This window comes from Pygocentrus nattereri, chromosome 9, assembly GCF_015220715.1.
Source record: "Pygocentrus nattereri isolate fPygNat1 chromosome 9, fPygNat1.pri, whole genome shotgun sequence".
In the NCBI taxonomy this organism is placed as follows: Eukaryota; Metazoa; Chordata; class Actinopteri; order Characiformes; family Serrasalmidae; genus Pygocentrus; species Pygocentrus nattereri.
The window spans coordinates 9,313,643-9,339,141 of record NC_051219.1 but is presented as its reverse complement, the minus strand read 5'-3'; the positions used below and the strand labels follow the sequence as shown (position 1 = coordinate 9,339,141).

General features: G+C 37.8%; 1 protein-coding gene across 2 annotated transcripts; it reads right to left on the bottom strand.

The window, feature by feature from the left end:
• Nucleotides 1-9,556: 9,556 nt before the first annotated feature.
• On the bottom strand, nt 9,557-20,217 carry LOC108416603 (tripartite motif-containing protein 35-like). Of its 2 annotated transcripts, none has more exons than XM_037541575.1 (6): nt 19,063-20,217; nt 18,575-18,670; nt 18,210-18,440; nt 16,009-16,022; nt 15,595-15,713; nt 9,557-13,737 (listed from the first exon to the last, which is right to left on the bottom strand). In XM_037541575.1, the coding sequence occupies exons 1-6, from the start codon at nt 19,465-19,467 to the stop codon at nt 13,193-13,195; spliced, it is 1,410 nt and encodes a 469-aa protein (XP_037397472.1). In that variant the 5' UTR covers nt 19,468-20,217; the 3' UTR covers nt 9,557-13,192. The 2 variants fall into 2 exon arrangements, with proteins under 2 accessions (XP_037397472.1, XP_037397471.1); XM_037541574.1 differs by having other exon boundaries at nt 16,009-16,031; nt 19,063-19,467.
• Nucleotides 20,218-25,499: the final 5,282 nt, after the last annotated feature.

Below are 25,499 nucleotides of genomic sequence, written 5' to 3'. Positions count from 1 at the left end.
AACCATGCTCTTGTTGGCATCTCCTTGCAACATCGTGCAAATTACACAGTAATCTTCTGCATTCCCTAAAAGCAATTTTTTTCAGACACATGAATGATTATAATATTCCTACACTGTTCACCATGCAACTAATTATTTTAGACAAGATGTTTTACAATGTGCAAGGTAAATCATGTGATCACAGTACTTTTTGCTGTAGTACTCATGAGCTTCGGCTACTAATTAAATTTGAGTGTGTATAAGACAGGAAACAAACTAAAACAAATCGTTTTCCTAAGAAAGTCACCTGGACATTTAAGGAGTGAACAGGCAATGTCCATCCGTGCAGCACTCACAGCAAGCGATGTGGTTTCAACTCCATCAATTCTACCAGTCAGAAGGAAATGTTCTGCAAACTATAAAAGAAATATTTCTTACTAAGATTAATTAATCATCATGAAAAATCCATACAGAGGAAACCTTCAGTACTAAAACTCCACAACTACTTCCATCCCTCTGTCTGTTGTGCTGCATGGTCTTTATTTGCCACTTAGCTCTCTGCGAGTTATGTGCCATTGTCTTCAGAAAGTTCCTGTTTATTAATGGACACATGACACAATACTTTACAATATTACAATATTTTCAAGAAGAATAAAGCTTCAGTTGTGACAATGTTACCTCCAGTTACGCAGAAACTTGCGCTCATATGAACATTCGTTTCCAAGAGGGTCAATAAGCACCACAGTTTTTGCTGACATGTCGATAATCTAGAGTAAATAATTAGTGTGAGTATAAAATTCATACCCAGAAAATGAAATGTAATTACACACCTGTTGTGATTATTACATATTTATTATACATTGTTAATGACTCCCTGAAAACATCCTGAGAGCCCAAAAAAGTACTTTTATGAAGTGCATAATCATTTGTTGTTAATGAGACAGAGGTAAGTGAAGTTATGCTTTTTTGTTAAATGTAATGTAACCCAATATATAGCATTAAATGAAATGGGAAATGATGATGCAGTGACCACATGAAATGGGTAATATTACACCTTCATCTGTTTCCTGCCATAGGAAAAAACCCATAGATTGACATATGGCATTAAAATGAATCAACCTGGAAACTAATGGCATACAATTTGACTACGGTTATCTGTAGTATTTTCACAGGAAAAATTAAGCTATTAAATCTTTTTTTTTATTATATTTACTATATTTTTGTTACATACATAGAATGACTCAAGTACTACATAAAATAAAACCAAATATCTGAAGAAAGGTAGACAATTTATTTTGTTATTTTTTCATGAGCACTGATTTTAGGCTGAGAAACAAAAAAGTACTCTTAAAAATGTCTGAAGTTTTTATATATGCACTGTACAGTATTTGCAATACATACATTATAGTAAGTAAAGAGATACTTAGTTCAGACACACCACTAGAATCCAGTGTGCACCAGTGTTTACAGGACACAACCAAATGTCCTCAAATGCAAACTTCATCTGTATGAAAAACATTAAAAGCATGTTAGTGATTGTTTTACAAGTCAGCAATAATACTTTTCTGTATATTATAACTACCTTTTAAGACATCTAAACTGTCCAGCAAACAAAGATGAAGCAATGACAGCATCCATATGGTGAACAGACTTCTGTCAACAAGAGTACAAACATAATACGTACATGTGTAAAGCAACACACCAGTAAACACATAAATCAAAACATTATACTTGCCTGTTTGTCTTTAATGAGGGACTGAAGGTATGCATCTATGACCTGCATTAAAACAAATGTTAATCGATGTAAATCTGCATATTACAAACAGCCAATTTCTTACTTCACTCTTCTTACAGCCACCCTTACTTCATCTGACAGCCAGCCATTTCCCTGTAGTGACCGAAAAGAAGTGTCATATAATTTATAGGGACCAACAACTGCTTCCACTTGTCCATGATCCTTTAAAGACCAGAGCTTCATTACTGAAAATAAATTAGAAAACAATTAGTACATATAACAGAATAATAATAATATTATAATAATAAGCTTAGAAGACAAGCCAGCAGGCCAAATGTAAAGTACTGTATAGATAATATCTGAATTTAATATAAATTATGCAAACAATGAAGTGGAAGCAAAGAATGTGGACATAACTAAAAATGTGAGCGAAGATTATTGAAGAGTTCATTTGACACAAACCTCCATTTGCTGTTTGTGTTAAAATTCAATTTTAAAGTTAATTTAGAATACACAAGAACTTTCTGTAATACAGCCTAGCTGTTTCTCTTGTCCCAGATTTTTAAAACTATGACAATTTCTTTGTGCAGTAAACATAAATTTGTTTATTGTGATTGTTGTATCAATTATTTACAACTGTTTTAAAGTTATTATGTCCAATAGTGCAAAGTATGGCCAACGGGCCAACAAGAAAGGGCCAACGGGCCAACAAGAAAGAGCCAACGGGCCAACACGAAAGGGCCAACGGGCCAACAAGAAAGGGCCAACGGGCCAACAAGAAAGGGCCAACGGGCCAACACGAAAGGGCCAACGGGCCAACACGAAAGGGCCAACGGGCCAACACGAAAGGGCCAACGGGCCAACAAGAAAGGGCCAACGGGCCAACACGAAAGGGCCAACGGGCCAACAAGAAAGGGCCAACGGGCCAACTGGAAAGAAAAGCTAAACTGGCAAGAACTTGACCAACCGGTCAAATGATGTGAATTACAACTTTAAAACCTTCTTCTTGTAGACTTCTCTTAACAGTAGGCAGGGGGGAGTGAGTCTTCAGCTTGGTTTCTTCAGGTCTTTTGGTTATGTTTAATTCTTTTACAATTTTATGTTTCTGGTCCGTTTTCTCCTTTGCATAATGAATAACAGAAGGCCTTTCCAAAACTGGATTCTGTTTTTCAGAATGGGAAGGTACCTGTGGAGAACTGTCATTATCGCTGGCTGTTTGCAGATTACTGTTATCTGAAGAAATCTTGTCAGCTAAATGCTTCTCATGGGTATGAATTGGGTGATTGTCGTTCAACACTTTGGGCATATCTTTGCTTCTCGATAAATATTGGGAGTCCGAGCTTCTTCTGTATGGTTTGATGTGGTCAATATTGTATTTATTTTTTAATGTTGTTCCTTCTGTGTTCTTAAGAGTAACAAGCTTCCCACTTATCGTTTGAATGACATAAGGTCCAAAGAAGTCTGGTTCAATTCTTCCTCCTTTTCTTCCACGTTTCCTCATATTTAAAAGAAGGACTTCATCTCCAACATTATAAACAATGTTTGAGTACTTCTTCTGTACTTTACTGGCATAGGCTGCCTTTTGTTTCTCCTGGGACATGTGAATGTTGTCTTCTGTTGTTTTCTTGATTTCCTCCATCATTTTCATTTTGGAATCTAGATACTTACTGTAACTAGATTCTGTAGGAAAATAATGGTGGAAATCTATAATGAAAACAATATCAAATGCTGCATAAATTATTGTGATCAAAAACATTAAAATAAGACAAATAATTTATTGTACTTCAAATAGAATGGTGTCATTAAGTTAATAAAATCATAAAACAACATTATTTATGAGAAATACAACACTCGAGCAACACCTTACATATTAAAGACTACCATTTATGTTTATGGAAATGTAGCATGATGATTAAACAGAAAACAATATATAGCATATTTACAAATTTACAAATGAAAGTCATTTACTATATCCATAAAAAAGTATAGCTATGCCAAATTAAGCTAATGCATGCAACAAAAGCACTTACTGGAACCTCAACAGGAACTTCTGCTGGGAAAACTGCTTCTCTTCCATACATCAGAAGAAATGGTGAGTGTTTTGTAGTAGTGTGGACTTTTGACCTCAGAGAAAATAAGGTAGCATCCAGATAGATGTCCCAGTTGTCTTGCTGCTCATTAACCATTTTTTTCAGAGCTCTACAGTGTACACATTTATTAACACTATAATTCCCATTTCATGTATAGTAAATATTAAGAAAATGAATAATGTTACCGTTTTATGTTGTCATTGGTCTTTTCATCGAGGCCATTTGTTTGCGGATGATAAGCAGCTGTCACACTTCTTTCAATAGATAGCAACTCACAAAGGCTCTGGTTTAGCTTAAAAAAAACAACAAATCTTTACTTTCTAAATGTATTTTATTAAACAACATTAAATGTATGACTACTGTAAGGCTACTGTGAACACCAAGTATTTCAAGAAATACAAAAAGTGATGTAATGAAAATTTGTAATGAACTTCTAACTAAAATATGATTAATATGCACTTACTTCATTAACAAATTCTCTTCCTTGGTCTGAGAGAATACGTTTGGGACATCCATGTCTGTATATTACTAAGCAGAGATTTTTTCCAACCTCAGCCGCACATTTACTTCTCAAAGGGAAGGCCCTTTCAACCCACTTTGAAAAGTAATCTGTGACTGTGAGAATGTACTGGAAGCCACTTGTGGTTTTTGGTAATGGTCCTGTTAAGTCAATTCCAAGAAGCTCCCAGACAGCAGACACCTACAAAATAAAAACATAGCTTCAGTATTTAGTTTTCTATGTACAGTTGCTAAAAACTCTAATGTTTCATATGTTTACCTTAATACACTGCAATGGCTGTACAGCAGTCAAAGGTTTGCCAACTTTTTGACATTTGTCGCACTCCAGTACCTTTTATGACAAGTGTCAGATATTTAGATTGTATTATATTAGATTGTATTGTATTATGTATTAGATTGTATTATATTTAGATTGAAAAATACAGAAACACATACCCAGTTATCAATATCAACTGACATCCCCTGCCAGTAAAATCTGGAACATATGGCATTTCTCGTCTTTATAATGCCAGTATGTCCACCCATGGGAGAGGAATGAAACTCCTTCAACAAGTTCCTGGCTTCCTCTTTGTTTTTAATAGCTTTCCTCTTTCCATTAAAGAGTTCTCCATCTGCAGTGACAAATAAAACATTTTAATGGCATGTATTCAGATAACATATTTATGAGAGATCTGAATACAGAGCCAGCAATTTTATGCCAGGTGTTTCCTTCAAGCTTTTTAAGATCAGTGGTATTGAGAGCATGCGCAGCAGGACAGCGTTAACGCATGTACTGTAACTGATGTACACATGTGCAAAATTACATTGCTATTACACTGTGTAAACAGTGACTGTAATTTGTGTATGTTACCATGCATATTACCAGAAAGGGTACAATCAAGTGATGCTGCATATGATATGATTCTGAGGTGTCTACATCTCCCATTTGCTTACCCAAGTCATATAATCTAAAGTTTGTGTTATATTTACTCTGATGATGTCTATATTATTTCATTAAAAGATTATATTTAGGTTAAGCATGTATGAAGTAGTTATATTCCTCTACATGATTCCAGCTTGAGGGTAAATCCTAGTATAAATTAGCAACATTATATGTTAATCTCTTAATTAACTTAATTATCAAATTCTTAGGTCTTTGTATCTCTGATTTTGGGGTAATTTGAAACCTTTTAAATGAAATTTAGAGGCGTATCTTCGAAGACTTTGTCTTTGTGATTTATTGTACCCTGTTGGGTACAAACCCACAGAAAGAAGTGTGTAGACGTTTTCTACGCCACCAGGTGAGTTCATCGGCGGGTCAATTCTCCAGACCCAGCTGGCATTTTAATGTTGAATCAACGTCAAATGTTATGGTTGAATCAACGTTGGATTTGGTGTTGATTTTGAAAAGTGAATCAACGTTGATATGCCAACGTTGTTTCAACGTCATACATTCAACCTTGAATAAACCACAAAACTCATGTTCATGATGCTCAAAATTGCAGGGGAGAGAGGAAAAAAACAACTGTATGCCACAATGAAAAAAGAACAATTTTATTTATTTTATTCTCTCTGTAAATTTCTTCTCTGAGAACATGGAACAGCAGGACTACAAAATGTCCAGCAATTACAGGGTATCGAAGAACTTGCATCAGGCTGAGTATAAAGAACGTCAAAGATAAATCTTATTTCTTGCGGCCACCACCACCCCAACCTCTCCGGTGCATACTTGAGGTATTTAGCCATCGTGTCCATTGCCTCCTGTTGTGTGATTGTGTGTGTGCTGAGAACAGTGTCTAGAGAGAAAAAGCAAACCGCAGGTTAGTTTATAGTCAAATACTGTACATCCTGTGTACAGTGCCAACAATTTTTTAAAAACTGTACACTGTTATTCCATTAGGATCTTTTTTAGATCATAAGTTGCACGTCAAAAGTGTGTTTCTCAAACCAGAAAATGACTTTAGTTCTCTGCTCATCTTTTAATATCACGCTGGAGTCATATTCTGGCACCGGGTGCAACCTGTGCCTTTTACGTGACTTAAGAAGGGCTGGAAGATTAAAAGGAAGCCGGCAGCTATGAGGCCAACTTCATACCCCTGGCGCGCTGTCCATGGTGCGGAACGTATACATACATAAATGCACTCACAGCTTCAGTGTTGAAAAATATCTGTTTAATAAATAAATACATTCCTCACGATACAAATTATAATTTAAGTGACTTGAAAGATAAAAATCTAATTGTTCTGTGGTGCTTTAAGCTGCACGCTCCTCTCTGTTATGTGCGCAGTAAAAAACTGTCCGGGTACAACACTTCCTCATTTCTGAGGTCTGCTTTTTGCGTTTCGTTGTCATTACGTTCTGAGTTAAAGCCAACATCTAGAAAATTTTTGTAATTTATGAATCGATTCAGAATTGTCCACGTCCCACATCGCGATGCATCCAAGAATTTAAAATGTCACCCACCCCTATTGTTTACCTTAGTTAATTGGTCAATGGACAGAGTAAAACGTTCTGGAAACTATAGTGACAGTTCTATAGACAGAGAGGGAGAGATCTTTGGCCCAAGAAAAAGAAAAAAAATCAATTCTGACAATCTACTTAGACCCTAATTAACATTTTGCTAAACTTACCACAGATGACATTGCAGAGCAGAGACTCTGAAAATGGCAGTTTCCCACATTTCCCCTTTAGGCTCATCTTGGCCATCATGGCATTTGTGAGAGTTCTGATAAACAATATATAGTACAACATATAAAGGGTTAAAATATTTACTGTTGACAAGGGACATTTTGTAAAATGGGTGCAGATTTGATTTTGACTTACGCAGCCATTGAGTTCTTGATCAGGTGCACAGCATCTACACCGCCCCGTCTTTTAAAATGTGCTTGCTGAAAGGATTAAAACAAAACCTGTGAATTCAAAATGCTTACTGGTACTTTCTGGTCATCGGTCATTTGCATATTTTTTGTTGTTGAATAAAGACTGGAACAGAACAACAGTGGCTGTGTAATAATATCACTTGAATGTATACAAAGATAATCATGTAGATGAATCATCTGAAACTTACTAGGGCTGCTCTCTGTTTCATCCACCAGACGACTCTCCAGTTCCTTGAACTCCATCTCTGTGTTAGCTGGCTTTACATGAAAAGTGGCCCCATCAGTAGGTTAGAGAGCAATTTCTATTAAATCCTTTATTTCGATAAGAAGCGAAAGGACTTTCTTCTGGAATCCTAGGACAAAGGAAAGTGAGATACTTGACAATTCAAGTTTCATTTTCCCAATACAAAATGTAAGGTACTTAAACAAGCAGTGGTGGGTAGTAATACAGTATTATTAAGTGCAGGACAACAACAACAAAAAATGTAAAGTAAAACCAAACCAAGAAGAGTTATGTACCAATTGTCTCATCAATAAACTGTAAAATTAAGAGTGACTACTTACTTTCCTCTGACAGAGTCTGCTGCCTTGAACTGTGGGGTGTATATGAACTGATGATATACTGCACATATATGCAAGAAGAAAAATTAAAAAGGACATACATATACATTTATATTTCACGCCCAAACTATGAAGCACAAGTACAATAACTTCACACACAAAACAGCAGCACTTACCAGTTTAACTCATTTCAGTCGACTGAAATCAGCAAATAACTACTCGTTTTCAATTCATGTACCATCTAGTTGTCCAGCCTCAGTGCCATCTATGCCATAGACATATAGAAATAGACGCCTCATGGACTGACACCGCCTATTGCCCATAAAATATTTGCATACACCTCAGAAACTATGTAGCTGCACTTCTGTACATACATACACACACACACACACACATATATATATATATATATATATATATATATATATATATATACTCCAGGGTAGTTAATTCTGCGATGTGGTGCAGCCTATTATAAATGGTAAAATAACCATCATTATTGTTCAGTCTTCTTGTGAAAGGTAATCCCACGCGATCTGCTTTCGACACTGCGCAGATTATAGTAACCGTAAACATTATTCCTCTCTCTGAGTTGGTCTGGTGGAGCCTTCAGTGAGGAGACCCATCCAATATGGGGCGACACTGCGCTCCAGCCCGGAATGAGGCGTCTATGTCTACATGTCTATGATCTGTCTCCTCTCTGCACACGCAGTGCCACGCATTTAAAACACGGCGCATCGGCTATAATACCATTACATGCTCTGTAATTCTACACACATGAACTACAAAAAAACATGAAAAACTATTTAGTGGTCCACTTTGTCTTCCTATGAGAAACTACATTAGCAACCAAACCTAAAACACAACGTTACTGACGTCAGCGCTACAGGTCCGTGTCCACGGACGCATTAGCAGCTAAAGTTAGCTTAACTAAATCTCACATAAACTGGCCTCATAACACACTAGTAGCGTTAAATGAGCAGCACACACTCAGGAAACCGCAGTAGCGACCGCAAAAAGACAAACGAACATCTAAACCTGTAAAAATATCGAAGTTTCATCCACTCGTTTCTCATTTTTGCTCATGCTAGCTAGTCAGGCGTCCTCACAACACCTAGCCAGGATAGCTAACCAGCTAGCGTGACTGGGGCCGCCTGTTTAATAACTCTGTGTGTGATTAATAATATTATAATATTATGCTCCTCGGGTTTTGACTAAACTCTGACTCTGCTCACCTTAGCTAAACTTTAAAAGATGCCAAGTGAGCGAAAAAGCCGAACTCTCCCAGCGACGTCACACCAACGGTTATAAAACGGCGCCAAGCAGCCCGGGGCGTCACTGTATAAAGTCTCGCGAGATTATCTCTCCGCCGGGTCTGGTGGAACAGAAAAACGCCTTGATATTAATATATGATGCGCTATAATACCGCGAATATTATGTAGGAAGAAAAATAAAAAGGGACAAACATAAACCTTTACATTTCACGCCCTCCGCCGGCATCACTGACGACTCCCAGAATCCCTCGAGTGATCACATGACGCTATGCCCGCTTTCACTCCTGCTCGATTTAAACTTCTTCATTTGTCATTGCGAAGTTTTGTTTCTGCCCCAAAACATTCCGAGCGGTTTCACTGCATGATGTTATCTCCCTGGTTAGTACCTGCCTGTTTTTGACGACGTTTTGGACGAATAAATGAATGAATGAATGAATAATAATAATAATAAAAAATAAATAAATAATAATTATAATAATAATAATAATAATAATAATAATAATAATAATAATAATAATAATAATAATAATAAATACCTCTTTCAAAATCCAACGCCAAAGAGTTGTTGGTACATTTTTCATCCTTGCATCCAGCCGTTTTTTTATTGTGTTTTTTTAGCAATACAAAGGCAGGTTGAAGATATTATGTTGATTCAACGTTAATAGTTCAACGTTTGCACAATCATTTAACATTAAATGTTGTTTTAACATTGTTTCAACGTTGAAACAATAACAGACATTATTTCAACCACATTTCAACGTTGAAGGTCGGTCGTGTTCCAGCTGGGGAGGCTTGGAAACCAAACAGTCAATCGACAAAAGTCTGCGCTGTTTTTTAATGAAATAAAATACTGGGTTTTTGTCTTTATTTAAAAGGAATCATGTTTTAGTCTACTTTCTCTTTCTAAATGTCGGAATTAATTATTATGATTATTTCGACTATATTTCTGCTCGATTACAGTTACGGTTGATTATCTTGTTTTAACATCTAATAGCTTCTTTTCTAACCTGGGTTACAATGAGTTTGCAGAATATTTGTGTTATTACACTGTGTGAGGGTCAGTCTGTCTCTGGGTGGGGGTGTGTGGGTCAGTCTATCTCTGGGTGTGTGTGTGGGGGTCAGTCTGTCTCTGGGGGTGTGTGGGGGGTCAGTCTGTCTCTGGGTGGGGGTGTGTGCGGGGGTCAGTCTGTCTCTGATTAAGGTAACTCTGACAATGAAGTTGGCTTTGATACACCACAGAACACAGCAATTAATACTGGTCCTTTGGTTGTGCATTCTTGCAGCACCAAGCCCTGGCCAGAACTGAACAGATAAACTTTTAAATAATTTAGCTGCAATTTAAATGTATATTTTTCTGGAACTTTAGAAGCATTTTACCAAGAATATTTAATATACCAAAATAGTAAAAGGACCCACCTGCTATCTTTTCCACTACATACTCAGTTCTTGTTTTAAGCAATGACCTGCCATCTTTTGGGAGGAAAGCATGGTGAACCCTAAATATGGACAGAAGTGCTGAAAGTGCAACAAGTGAAACACCAAACTCAACTGCCCAGTCTGACAAAGAGCTTCTCAAATCACTATGTGATAAATCTTCACTGCCACTGTCACAAGAACTACTTCCTATTTCACAGTCAACCTCCTCTTCACTTCCACAAGCATCAGCAAACGCACGTGTGGCACCACTACAGCTTGTTACTACACTGTCCTCCTGGGTTCGGTCTACTCTGGAACTATCAGGTGTATCTCTGTCCAAGGATGTAATCATGTCATTAACTCTCTTAACAGCTCTCTTGCGCATATCACTCCGCTCACTGTATCCCCATCTGCGTTCCATTATACACTGAAAAAAGAAAACAACATTTTATTTGTAGAAAAACGTTCTATGTACAAAGAATCTCTCTCTCTGAGTTTAACATTTTTAGAAGCTCAAAATGTTCCCAAAATGTAATAAACGGTTTCTTCAATGTTAAACCCTAAGTATTGTACACCTTTCACACACATTAGACCAGGGCTGGCTAGTCTTATCCAAGGGTGGCTGCAGGGTTTCATTTCAGACCAGCTGGAGCACCTACTAGTTTAATCAGCTGGACTCTGTTCTTCAGCAACTGATCATAGGTGCTCCAGCTCTGTTGGAATGAAAACCTGCAATCATTCCGGGCCTTTGTGGATATTACTTTACCCCCGTGCACTACACCCGTTTACCTGTTTATATACGTCCTGAAGTCAATCAAGGATGTAAGAATGGCTAATTTCATTTCTTTATTCGTTCTTGAATGTTTCATCAGTCGTTTCTTTAGTCACTATTTTCATATCTCTGCTACCTTTATATTACAGTATGTCTAATGATGCATTTCTCTCAGTGCTAAAAAGTCAATTCAAACTAATTCAGTTTAACATTCCATTATTTCAAATTACAAGAAATATTCCCTCCGTTTTGCTCTACAGCATCTGTCAGAGGCACTTTTCTTTTTTTTTACTCTTTGAAGAAAAGAGCCCCCTACTGGCCATAAATTGTAGCAGTTACATTACGCATTACTTCTAGTTCTAACACATCCTGCACATGTTAATAAGTCAGGGTTCCACACTCTTGGTGGTTGATATAATTTAATGATCAGTCTAATTCAACACATCTTAAAATGTGTCCATTTCCAATAATCAGCCATATATCAGCTCTGAGCAGAAATATGAAATGATTTTACTATAAGCAATTAGCAGTCAAGGTTTTCAAATTGGTCAATAAAAAGTCAAGTTCAAAACACAGACAAATATGTAGTCTGTTCTCAGCCCATCATTATAAATCAATAATTTTACTGTACACTCTTAAAAAAGATGGTTCTTCAAGGCTCCAAACGCAGTGGTTTTTGGTGCTCTATAGAAATATTTTCCAAAAGGTGCCATATGGGACCATATACAACACATCCTCCATCAATCTGAAGAACCACTTCACAATTCAGAAAACCATTGAAGCACAAGACAGTTAAATATAGAACTTGTGGTTCTAAATAGAACCACAACATTTAGTACACTTAAAGAACCGTCTCTTTTAAGAATGATACCATTTTAAAGTGTTTGGCCATTTAGACCAGTTTCTATGGACGGGTCACTGCAGTGAAAATAAGAGCGATTTATTAAGTTCAGGGGAACAGACTATTAAACTGACAGAACATTTATTTCCTGCCTTCATACTTTAGGGGCTGGTTTAACCCAAAGAAGGTAACAGTTCATTTAATGTTAACTAGCTAACAACCTGCACTAAACTATGGCTGAACAGCTTCTGCTGGGTAACGTGCTGTGGCTGGGCTGAGGCTGAAGCTTCTCAGGGTAACAGGAAAACTCAGGCTCGCTGTCAGTTTGCTGGTAAAGCTCAAGCGCTGGCTTTCTGAACTTAGCTTGTTATTCGAATTTTCCGTTCCACCTTAAATGGTGCAGCAGTTACATTCTGATGCCTTAGGCCCCATGTAACTGCTGCACCATTTAAGGTGGAACGGAGAATTCGGGGAATTGGAATAAGAAGCTAACTTCAGCCACGTCTTCCCTCGGGTTTACGCTCAATAACGGGTCCCAGCTTCTTATTCGAATTCCCTGTTCTACCTTAAGTGGTGCGACAGTTACATTCTGGCGCCTCGGGCCGCAGTATTTAAGGTGGAACGGAAAATTGGAACAAGAAGCTGACCTCCACTCCGTTGGCTGGGGGTCTGTTAAATGAATAATGAATCATTCTACCTTTATATTGTGTGGTTGATCATAATAATCACTAAACGTTTGAAAACCTAGTCGCTGCTTTAAGGTTTGTGCTGTTTGCTAGCTGGGCTACCTCTGAACAGTCTGCTAGCTAGCTGAAAATGTGCTAACGCTACTTAAGTTGGAAATGGGCACTTAATCGCGATTAATCGGCCATATTTGTTCAATAATGAATCTACTGACAACTGAAGGCTCAGCCGAGAAAATTAAGCTGTATAAACACTGAAAGTCCGACAAACCGCCTCACTCGGAATTTAAGTAAAGGTAGAAAATGACTGCAAGTCTGTTCACGTGGAGGAAAACGGACAGAACAAACGACTTCAGTCTGAACATGAAGCTCCACTTAAGAAGGAGTTGTTCCCAAGGTTGAGCTCCTGAACCATCAACGCCCATCGCTCAATGCGCTGATCTGCTTCAGCTTCAGCTTCAGCTTTAACTGTGCTGCTCCACTGTTACTGACGTCTTCACTGGTAAGATCCTCAGAGGATGAACAGAAAAATTACAGAAAAACGGTAAAACTCTCTGAGTGAAAGTGTGTGTTATAGTGTGCAGGTGTGTGTTGGTTAGAAGATCAGTGAAGGTCATTTTCCCCCTGTCCCAGTCCAGCTGCACTCTGACCCTCTGCAGCTTCTCTTTAGGGGTGAAGGAGTGACCTGACTGTCCTGGACAGAGAATCCAGATTTTATTTCTGCTTTGATCGTATCTCAGCCTCCACACTGAACCCGAGAAAGAGTCTCCTTTTCTTGTTACAGACTCTGTGATCACACCCAGTTCCCAGTAATCACTGTCTCCAACCTGGACGTCCCAGCAGTGAATCCCTGAGTTAAAACCCTCAGAACCCAGAACAGACTCATACTCATCAAATCTCTCTGGATTATCAGGAAGTGATGATCTCTGGTCTCTCTTTTCTACAGCAGTGAGATCATCAGACAGGTGGAGGCGTGGATGTGCAGTGTTGGGGTCCAGAGTAACAGGGGCTGAGGAGAGAGAACACAATGAAACATCATGTTTTTCTCTCGTTTCTGTAAATGTTTCACCTCTACAGACTGTTTTCTTTACTGTGAGTGAAACAGCTTTAGAGGTAGATTCCAGAACTCAGATCAACTTTAATCCTGGACTAAATGTTGATGTTCAGTTCAGAGCAGCACTAAAGTGCATGTTCAGTAGTGAGTGGTCATTACAGTCCAGTGACTGATCTGATCTGAGTGCAGCATTTTTCTGTAGGGATTCACTCACAGAGCTGAACGTCCATCAACATCTTCACTCTCACGGACTTTCAGATCATTTTGTGATGCGTTTTATATTTTATTAATTATTACAATAAATTATTATTATAAATTATAAAACAGTCCATTTTCTCTCTCCATCAAATGATCAAAATCTGATCTCCACACATTTCCTGAACGTCTGTGATCCAGTTAATGTGATCCAGATTTAATAATAATAATAATAATAATAAATTACTGCAATAGTATTGTATAATTAATGTAATCACACTTTTTAAATAACACATGAAATTAATATTTCTATTATCACACTTTTTAAATAACACATGAAATAAATATTTCTATTTTATCAATAAGAGTCAAATTGATATTTGCCTCCATTTCAATATGAAATATACTTTTATTGTTGTGTTTGGATTAAAAGCAAAACAAGAATAAAGTTTACATTTTTAAAATATTGTGCTGTTTTTTTTTACAATAAAAATATAAAAAAGTGAAAAAACACAAATATATTCTTTTAAATGTGCTTTTAATTTGATTTATTTGTGTCTTTTCTGGATTCATTTTCTTTTAAAAGTTAAATTGTTTTGTTAGTGATTCATTTAGACCTAATTAATAATAGTAACAATAGTAATAATAATCATATGAAGAAGATGAAGAATAAAATCCACTTAATATTTCTGTGTAATTTGTATAATCTAATAATCTAATATAATATTTATGAAAATACTTTTTTACATTAACGCATAAAATTAGTATTTTCATTATTTATATTCTATCCATTTATAAAATTTATATTCACCTCAATGTCAGTATGAAATATAATTTTAATGTTGAATTTGTATTAATAACACAAGAATAAAAAGTTTTAATTGTTAAAATATTGTATTATTTTATTTTAAAATAAAAATATACTAAAAAGTGAAAAAGCACAAATACATTTTGAAACATTGTTCATTTTAATTTGATTCGTTTGTGTTTTGGTCTTTTTTGGATTATTTGTCTTTTGAAAGTCAAATAGTTTTTTTGAGTGACTTTATTATTATTGTTTCATTTTGCTGATTAACATCGTTACAAAGAATTTAAAAAAAATGTATTACTGTATTATTGAAAATTTTAAAGTTTTACTATAAATTATAAAATTCTCTCACGATCACATTTTTAATAAATTAATGAAATTGATGTTTCAAGAGTTTAAAATTCTGTTCAGCTTCTATTTATACATAGTATTTTTAGTGTTTCGATGGATTAGTAACAAAATTACAATGAGAGAAATTATTTCACATAAATTAAACTTACATGTAAAAATTATTTGACAGAATTAAAAAAGACATTAAAATTTTATTTAATTTTTAATCAATTGGATTAAAATCTGATTCTTCTTCTTTAACTGGAGTTTATTTTATCTCCACACTTCCCGTTTGATCTGAGTGAGATTTCTGCACAGTACAGTGTTCATACTTTCACTTAAGTACAGTTTCAGTCTCCTTTATACCCCCTGAATAAAGAGAACATGATAACATGTTACTAATAGTTTATAAACAGTGTGTCATTAGTGCAGAAGCAGGCTGTGTGTGAGAGATCAACCCTAAGAGAAACAGAACTTACTGTACTGGAGAACCTCCTGCATGTTCTCCCACACTCTGAACTTCAGGTTGGAAAGGTGCTTCCCAACATTGATCAGAGCTCCTGATGTCTTCTCTGGATCCTTTGGTGTGAGCTGAGCTCTGAGAACAGAAGACTGTGTGAAATATATCACTGTAGAAACTTTACAGCCTGTCATTTATTTCACTAAATATCAATATTTCACCACATTTATTGTCTGGAGAGTCAATAATTCTGTAGTTTCTGTTAAATAAATATTTCTGCTTCTGTTCTCATCACTACAACATTAACACACGGTCCTTATTCCCCTCATTTCATTAGAATACACTCATATTTACAATAAACACAATATACTGTAGATTTAATGTAATAATTACTGTAGCATTAGATAAAATGTGTGGTCTGACATTTACTCACTGTTTCTCTGTGGACTTGAAGTTCTGAGAGGGAAACACAAAGAACATTGTAGTTAAAAGTGAAGAGACTTTTCAGGAGTTTTTCATATGAAACACACAAACACCAGCAAACAGCCAAGTTAGTGACATTATCCATCATTTCATTTCAATAAAACTTTACCTTCTAAATAACTACTTAATAAAACTCAGTATTTTTGTTATTTATTAATAAATCTAATCAGTCAGATGTTGATAAAGTAGTTTGACTGGATGGATTTTGAGAGGCAGGGACCACAAATTAGACCGACGAGCAAAACGCAAACAAATCCATCAACCAGTCGTCAACAAACAGACGCAGATAAAGATCTAATGAGGCTCAGATGGAAACACGGCTAAGAATTACAGGAGAACCACCAACAAGAGAACCAGAGCCAAACTAACAACAAGCAGCAGGTTTGTGGATGATGAGGATCCAGGAGAAGCTCCGCTGATGATCAGATACAGTCAGAAGATGAGATTCCTCCCAGCAGAGCTCAGTACTGTACTCTACTTGGTGTCTGTGGCTCTGTGAGCATTAATGAAGCTGTAATAATCGTTTATGGGGCCTCTGGTGTTGTTCACTGTGAAATGTGCTGACTCTGCTAAAGTCAGTGGAGATTAGTGAGATGTTGCTAATTCTACTTTGGCTCTCAGTGAATTTGCACTGATTATTAATAGAACTAGAGAATTCAGTATATTAGCTGGACTGTTTCATTAACATCTAATAATGAATCATTTACACATTTGAGTAAATATCATGTTCTGCAGTCGAGCTTTTTGTTTGTTCTCTGATTTACAGAAACCACACACACGTCTACACACCCAAACACACGTATTCAACGCCTGTTTCTGTTTGCTGATCATCGTGTGAAGGAGACAATTAAAGCTTCCTATTAACTCATCCTGGGATCTTTGGGCTGGCAGAATGTAACGGCTGCCACATCCTTCATATTGCTTACCACCCCAATTCTGCTGCACTGTGATATCATTCATTCATGTGGGCACGAGAACTCGAGATGCCCCTCGTTTGCACAAGTCACTTTCAAACTGCAGTGCAGTCGGCTGAGGAGAGAATGAGTGCAAATGAAAACAGGAGCCTTTCAGAGTAAAGTTTCTCCTGAAAAACTGAGTCATTAATAAAATTAATATCAATATCATAACACAACTACACACACAGCAGCTGCAGCTCAGAGATGAACACACACACAAGCGTGTGCAGAGATGTTGTGAAGGGGAGACAGGACACTGGATGGTAGAAGAAAGGGAAAGCTCCTTCAGCCTGGTGTCAGTTCATTAGGAAAGTCCCACCTCCAATAAAATGAGCCAATCAGCTTGCTCAGTAAGCGCTAGTGAAGCTCCCCTTCTCTGTGGATATAGGGGCATAAGCATCAGCCAGGACAAGCTGAAACACTGTTATTGTGTGTGTGTGTGTGTGTGTGTGTGTGTGTGTGTGTGTGTGTCTGTGTGTGTGTGTGTGTGTTATAAACTCTAAAATATTTGATTTTATCACTGATTTTTAAATATATTTTTTAAAAGTTGATTTGGCTCTTAGTTTCAGTTTCTCCAGACATACAAGACTAGACTCCTCATTCAAAGAGAGAGGAGTCTAGTCTCTTAGTACTGGAAATCTCTGCCCAGGGACGTTGTAAAGATGCCATCAAGAGGACAGACTTCCCTATAAGGACTTTGTGTCATTAGCTCTATAACTAACTTCTTACCTTGTGAGTTAAATGAATTCCGATATTTACACTGGAGTTTCATTCATTCCTCAGTTCACATTCACTTTCTGAACTGCAGTGAAATTCAAATCAAGACTCATTCTCAGCCCTGCAGTCGACCTGAAGAACTGCTGCTATAAGCATTCTGTATGTTGTGCCTGCGCTGAGTGGACACAGGCTTTACAGAGGTACGCAGAGTTGGTTTGGGTTAATGTAAAGGAGCTTTCTCCTTCATGTCAACAGTCTGGCTAATGTTGGTGGAAATCTCAGAAAAGCTCTAATTAGGCTGTAGACAGATCTTCATGGAGATCCTCCCCTTTCATACTAAAACAAATAACTCACATTTTATTTAATACAACAATAAAGCTGGAAAGAGAAAAGAAGGAGTGTTTTGACAAAGAAAGAAAGAAAGAAAGAAAGAAAGAAAGAAAGAAAGAAAGAAAGCAAGAAAGAAGGAGTTACTTACCTGTAAGAACAGAACGTCCTCAGCCTCCATCTCCTTCTCTATGTTCCTGATTGTGTCTGAAAGAGCTGAGATTTCTCCATTCATCTCCTCAATTTTCCTCCTCATCATCTGACTCTTCTGCTCCTCTTCCTCCTTCAGTGCAGCTATCCTTGCTGCTTCTTCATCTCTTAGAAACTGGTGAAGCTTCTCAAACCCCTCCTTTATCTGCCTCTCTGTGTGCTGGGCCTGCGTCTGGAATGAGAGACGATTAGGAAACACAAACTCTAACAGATGATCTAAAAGCGTTTACCACCTACAGGAGAAGTGGACCCTCATCAGAAACATGACCTCAGCAACATGTTTCACAGTTCAAGATGATGTTTCACCTTAATGTGGGCGGCTGTTTGGTCATAGTCTCGTTTAGCTTCCTCTAAGACTCTCAGATTCTCATGTAGAGGCTCCAAAGCAGACTTGAGTTTATCCTGGAATCAAACAACAGTTCAGATGAGTGACGTCTAAATGAGTGATGAGTGATCAGTTTAGCTGTTTAAATGTAATAGTTGTCCTACAAACTACAGTTGAATAGAGAATAACAGCAGTTTTACTCTCTGCTTCAGAACTAGAAGAGACTTTTTCATGTTTGTCCAGTGGAGAGTAATTCTGTATTTCTGTAAGTTTACATTTTACATTGACCGTCATAATGAATTTAACAACAGAGCATTTTTCTGACTGATAATTCACTCGTGCTGTTTGGCCTGAAACCACACCCACTGACTGACTTCACCTTTAGCACAAACAGGCTGATCTGGTACTGAAATAATTCAGACTATTAGTTTGTTACATTTAACATTTCAAAATATTTGACGTGTCCTACCTTAAACTCAGTCACAGCTTCATCTACTGGACAGAAGTCATGACTTTTGTGTTTCTTTGAAGTCTGACACACCAAACACACAGGCTGCTGATCATCCAGACAGAAGAGTTTCAGTTTCTCATTGTGCAGAACGCAGAGCCCCTCAGACCCTGCTGAAGATCTCTGACTCCTGCTCTCCAGAAGAGCCTCACACACGTTCTTCAGTACAAGGTTACTGGGAGGAAGTTCCCTTGAGGATCTTCTTCTACAAACTGGACATTCTCGAGACCCCTTAGCTACCCAGAACTGCTGCAGGCAGGTTTTACACACACTGTGGCTGCACGAAATTAAAACAGGATCCCTGAAGATGTCACAGCACACAGGACATGAAAGCTCTTCTTCTGAAAGAGGGTTTCTAGCAGCCATTTCCTCCAACTGCTGCTGTGCTGTTTCTCTGTAATGGCTCCTTCAGTCCAAACTCCACTTTCAGTTTCAGGACGTCTGTAATAATCAGAGCAGCTCAGTTGAGAATCAGCCACCGTAGCCCTTCAACCCACTGAGTGAGTTTTAGCTCCTTTCAGAATCACACAGCAAGAAACAAACACATACAGTCACTGTTTAAAAGCTCCTCAGTGGCGTCTCTGAGTGGAGTGAAAGCAGAATGAAGATCAGGAGACAGGATGACATTCCCTTCCTCCAACAGGGAGAGGAGGTGTAGAGGAGACGGAGCTTTGAAAAGGAGGAGTCAGTCAGATGATCTATTCTCACTGTGTGTTTTCTTCTCTAAATGGCAGCAGTTCATTAATAATCTGAAACATGGAGCTCTCAGATGAGTCCAGGTTTCTAACTCATTAGATCATGACAGTAAACAGAATCCAGGTCTTACCCATTAAACATGTAAACTATGAGGAAAGAGTGATTATATATTGTAAATACCTTTTGCCTCATATTTCCTCCTGATTTTAAGCACAAATTTACATGAACAGCGACACGTTCACTGCAGTTTATTGTCATATCATTGTAGTTGTAGGTTCTTCTTCTACTACGTCCTATTATTATTGGTTCTGCTGACTGGTGGAGTCTAGACATGACAGCGATAGCTAGCGGTTTGGATCCTTGAAAATGCCTCCCTTCGTCTTTCGTCCATCTCACTGACCACAGACACCGATCAGCCATGACACTATGACCACCTCCTTGTTTCTGCGCTCATTATCCAGTTTATCAGCTCCACTTACTATATAGCTGCACTCTGTAGTTCTACAGTTACAGACTGTAGTCCATCTGTTTCTCTGATACTCTGTTACCCTGTTCTTCAGTGGTCAGGACCCCACAGGACATAGACACAGCAGTGCTGCTGGAGTTTTCAAACACCTCAGTGTCGCTGCTGGACTGAGAATCGTCCACCAACCAAAAATATCCAGCCAAATATCCAGGTCCTGACCACCTATACAGTAAGTAGAGCTGATAAAATGGACAATGAGTGTAGAAACAAGGAGGTGGTCATGATGTTATGACTGATTGGTGTATCTGTCCATTTACAGTTAGGTCTATATTATGTCTGGTAACATGCTGGTTTTACAGTGGAGATTGTGTAGATCTGTCACATCTGCTGCTGCCAGTTTCCCTCCATGCCTACAGAGGTGCCTCTCTCCACCGTCCTAACAAAGACTGAAGAATCGGTTGAAGACCCAGTTCCCAAAATGCCTTTTAGTTTTGTGATAGTTTTAAATCCCAGTGTTTTCAGTTAAACCTTTTCTACTGTTGAGAGCAGCTGGTGATTGCCAGTGAGAGAGGGATCCCTGACTGAAACGGCAGTTGACTTGAATCTCCCAGTTGGACTGTTGCACAAGAAAGATATCTCCTTATTTTAAAAAGTCACCTAGAGATGCTCTCATATTGGACTTCCATGGCTAATTCAGCACAAGTCTTTAAAGCTCCTCTTCTATTCTGATGCTGATTCACTTTCCTGTCCAGTGACTAATTCTCAGCTGATCCTGCATCGTCTTGTTCTCTTATTCTCATCTCTGCAGAACAAACTCAAGCAGCACCAAGTTCAGTGCTTTAATGTTAGTCATTGATCATAAATGTTCTGTCATGGCCTGGACTACATTATAACTGACCATCAGTTTGTTAACACATGCATCAAGTTAGAGGTCAAAGGCAAAGCCTTCTACTCATTCAGACAATTAGTGCATGAATTACATGAAATGATAGAAGCTGAAACATATGGGAGTTTATGTAGTGACATCACAGACTCTTCAGTCAGAGATGTGCACTCTTTTATGTGAACAGCGAAACCTACCAGACCTGTAGACTCTCAGAACAAAAGGTGCTGAGAGTCACTGCTGTGGTACCATCACATCACTGGGTATGTGACGGGAACATCTTCAGTAGCTTTAGTTAAGAAACATAATTGTATTATACTTTTTTTTCAAGGTGCATTAACATGCAGATGCATGCGCTTATTTTAGAAATACAAATCAAAGATAGGAAGTTAAATACATAGATAATATTTGTAATTATATGTGCTGTACTTAGCTGTTCTATTCTAGAGTGGCTGTCACTGTAAACATGTTAGTAGAAATAATAAAAAAATATCATACAGCAACAGGAAAAGACCACACACACACACACACACACACACTCGCATGGAGTAATGTAATGTCATGAAGAAGTAATTACCTTTAAATGAACAGTGTAATTCTGTATTGCACAAAATCCAACTTACTAATTTTAATTTTAAATTTTAAATTTTAATTGAAATTTTAAAAATACAGTCGGCCCAACTTTCTCATGATGGTTCAAGTTAACTGATTTAAGGACCTGTACTGAGTTCAGGACTGTTTCATAGCTCACACCTCGCATCAGCTCACAATTTCAATAAGACGAGATGTAACGTTTAATATGAGTTCTAGTGTCTGGCCGGTTCTGAAGTTCTGCAGACTGACCCAGTAGCATCCAAATGATTCTCTATAAACACAGAGCTACATAACAGAGTAAATCAAACCCAGTGTACAAACTACACATAGAACGATTTTTGCTGCAGAAGTTAATAATAACAGCCATTAGTTCCTCTATCTGGGTTCTATTGTACGTTCTCTGTAGCTGGACTAAGTATATTTGCATATGGTAGGAAATAGTAATATCTGCTCTGTGGTGGTCCTGGTTGGGGTCCAGATCATTGATGAACAAAGTAAAAGGGCTAAAAAATTATCCAGAGAAACAGATCAACTACAATCTGCCACTGCAACTACAAAGGGCAGCTGTACATTAATGGGCCTGGTTTAATGGACAATGAGCACAAATACAAGGTAGCTGTACTTAATGAAGTGTCCAGTGAGTGTAGACAGCGGTTTACTGCACTCACCAGTTTAGCTTGTCATTTTTTGGTAAACATCACTGAAGCTGTTTCTTTACTTGTGTAATTGTTCTTCCACTGATTTTCTCTGCATTGTAAGTTCTGTATGTGTTGTTTAGACAGGTAAAGCATTTCCACACCACTGAACACAGGTGAGACTTAACTGTTCAATTTAGAGGACATGATGCAGAACATAGCAGCTTAATGTGTAGACCTGTTTTCTTAGAGCTGTGGCAGATCATTGATCGCTCAGCTGTGTTCACCTGTGCTGTACGTCCTCTTCTATTTCTTTACACAGTCATTGTTTTACTGTAGAACTGGACACTCACTGTGTTCTTTAGGTTTCATGACACAACTTCTATTCCTTAGTACTGATTTCCAAAGAACGCTGTAGTTCATTTCAGAAGGCTTTGTTTAGTGAGAGGGAAGTAATGGTTACTTTTCTTTTTTAAGAAAGAAAGAAAAGTCAGTTCAACTCAAGGAGCTTCAGTCGAGATTAGCTGTTTTCTTAGTACAACAAATGTTCTCATGTTAGCTCAACTAAATATCACACTGCAGGCCATCTGGTTGTTTGGATACAAATCTCCAGCAAATTTGCCCAACTGGAAGAAGCTGGTGAACAAGAAGCCAAATTCAGCACCGGCTGTTTGTGTGAAGATCAATATTAATGAACTCCTACAGGAGAAATTCTTTCTACTGTTTAGTTAAAGTGTTTTGAAACATGCTGAGTAAAAATGACGAGACCTGCTCTGCATCTAACATCAGTCTGACGAGCTCCAGTGTTAGCTTTAGCATTAGCTCGTCTGAGGGCGTGGCTTGTGGAAAAACAGTTTATTAACACTTCGTTATTTTACTCGAAACAATGAGCACAAACTCTTAAATTACACAACTATTAGCCAATCACTTAAAAATAACACTGAGTTGTAACTAATATGTATGTTAATTAGTCAAATCAATAATATGAGCTCTCAGTGTTGAACAGCTCTGCTCTCTTGAACAAAATGATTTAACATTACATTTTAAGAGGCGTTTTCTGTGTATTTATTATCAGTGGCGCTCAGAATGTCACTCTGTTTGTGTTGGAAAAGCAGAGGATACACAAAGTAGCATCAATGACAGACAATGACATACGACCTGTTCAACATGAAAAACAGAAAAGCTGCTACTCAGGAAGAAAAGAAGGTAGAATTGACTTCACTGTTAAGCAACAAACCTTTTAGACGAACTTTCAGTCACAGCTTCATCTAACAGACAGAATTCATGATTTTCATGGATCTTTGAAGTCTGACACACCAAACACACCGGCTGCTGATCATCCAGACAGAAGAGTTTGAGTTCCTCATTGTGCAGAACGCAGAGCCCCTCAGACCCTGCTGAAGATCTCTGACTCCTGCTCTCTAGAAGAGACTCACAAAGGTTCTTCAGAGTAAGGATAACAAAACGATCATCTTTAGAGGATCTTCTTCTACAAACTGGACATTTTTGAGATTTTGTGGCTACACGACAGTAGAACAAGATCCCTGAAGATTTCACAGCACACACAGCATAAAAGATCCTCCACTGAGAGCTTAAAGATGCCATTTTCTCCAATGACTACCGGCCTCTTCTTCTAATGGCTTCCCATTTCATGGTGTCACTTGCACTTAATGGATTTCTGTGCTGACCTCAGCAGAAGCGTTCAGAATCAGTCACTGTGGTCCTTCATCTCACTGTGTTCAGAGGTCAGATATACAAATCTGAAAACCCTTACCAGTCCTCAATGCACTTTTGTTTGGTTTTGGTCTTGTCCATGTGATTCCTTGTTTTGTTTCTTCCCGGTCCTGCCCCCTTGTTTCCAGACTGTGCCCCTGATTGTAACCACCTGTGTTAACCACCTGAGTCTTGTTAACCCTGTTGTATATAAGCCCTGTATTTTCTCCTGTTAGGCTGCTGGTCTAATATGTAATTTAATTAGTCAAATCAATAATATGAGCTCTCAGTGTTGAACAGCTCTGCTCTCTTGAACAAAATGCTTTAACATTACATTTTAAGAGGCGTTTTCTGTGTATTTATTATCAGTAACGCTCAGAATGTCACTCTGTTTGTGTAGGAAAAGCACAAGATACACAAAGTAGCATCAATGACAGACAATGACATACGACCTGTTCAACATGAAAAACAGAAAAGCTGCTACTCAGGAAGAAAAGAAGGTAGAATAGACTTCACTGTTAAGCAACAAACGTTTTAGACTAACTTTCAGTCGCAGCTTCATCTAACAGACAGAATTCAGCATAAAAGATCCTCCACCGAGAACTTAAAGATGCCATTTTCTCCAATGACTACCGGCCTCTTCTTCTAATGGCTTCTCATTTCATGGTGTCACTTCCACTTAATGGATTTCTGTGCTGACCTCAGCAGAAGCGTTCAGAATCAGTCACTGTGGTCCTTCATCTCACTGTGTTCAGAGGTCAGATATACAAATCTGAAAACCCCTACCAGTCCTCAATGTGCTTTTGTTTAGTTTTGGTCTTGTCCATGTGATTTCTTCTTTTGTTTCTTCCCGGCCCTGCCCCCTTGTTTCCAGACTGTGCCTCTGATTGTAACCACCTGTGTCTTGTTAACCCTGTTGGCTGCTGGTCTTTGTTTGGTCTTTGTATTGTTTCATGTCTTTCTTCCAGCCTTTGTTGTGTGTTTTTTTTCCTGTGTTCATTTTCATCTTGTCTGTCCCTCGTTATCTCTGCGTTGGCTCATTGACCCTGGTCTGGCTAGACCCTGATATTGGATTTGCCCCTAATAAATCTCGCTTCTCTCAGCGTATGTGTTCACCTCATCATCGCTCCCCCACATTACAATGAATTCACTATCATTTCACAGATGCTCTCATTATTCCTCCTCATCTTGTTTTTGCTAAATTATAATTGCTTAACATTTAATAATAAAGATGTATAAGGATTTATTATCAATGGATCAGGTCTAATCATCTTGTAACCAATGGGATTGCACAACTCTGCTCCATTAAAGGAGAAATAAGACTAAAAATCAAATAACATTAAAATAGACACATAGAGATTTAAAAAGAAAAAGAAGAGAAAAGGGGAAACATTACTTTGAATTGTGCTGC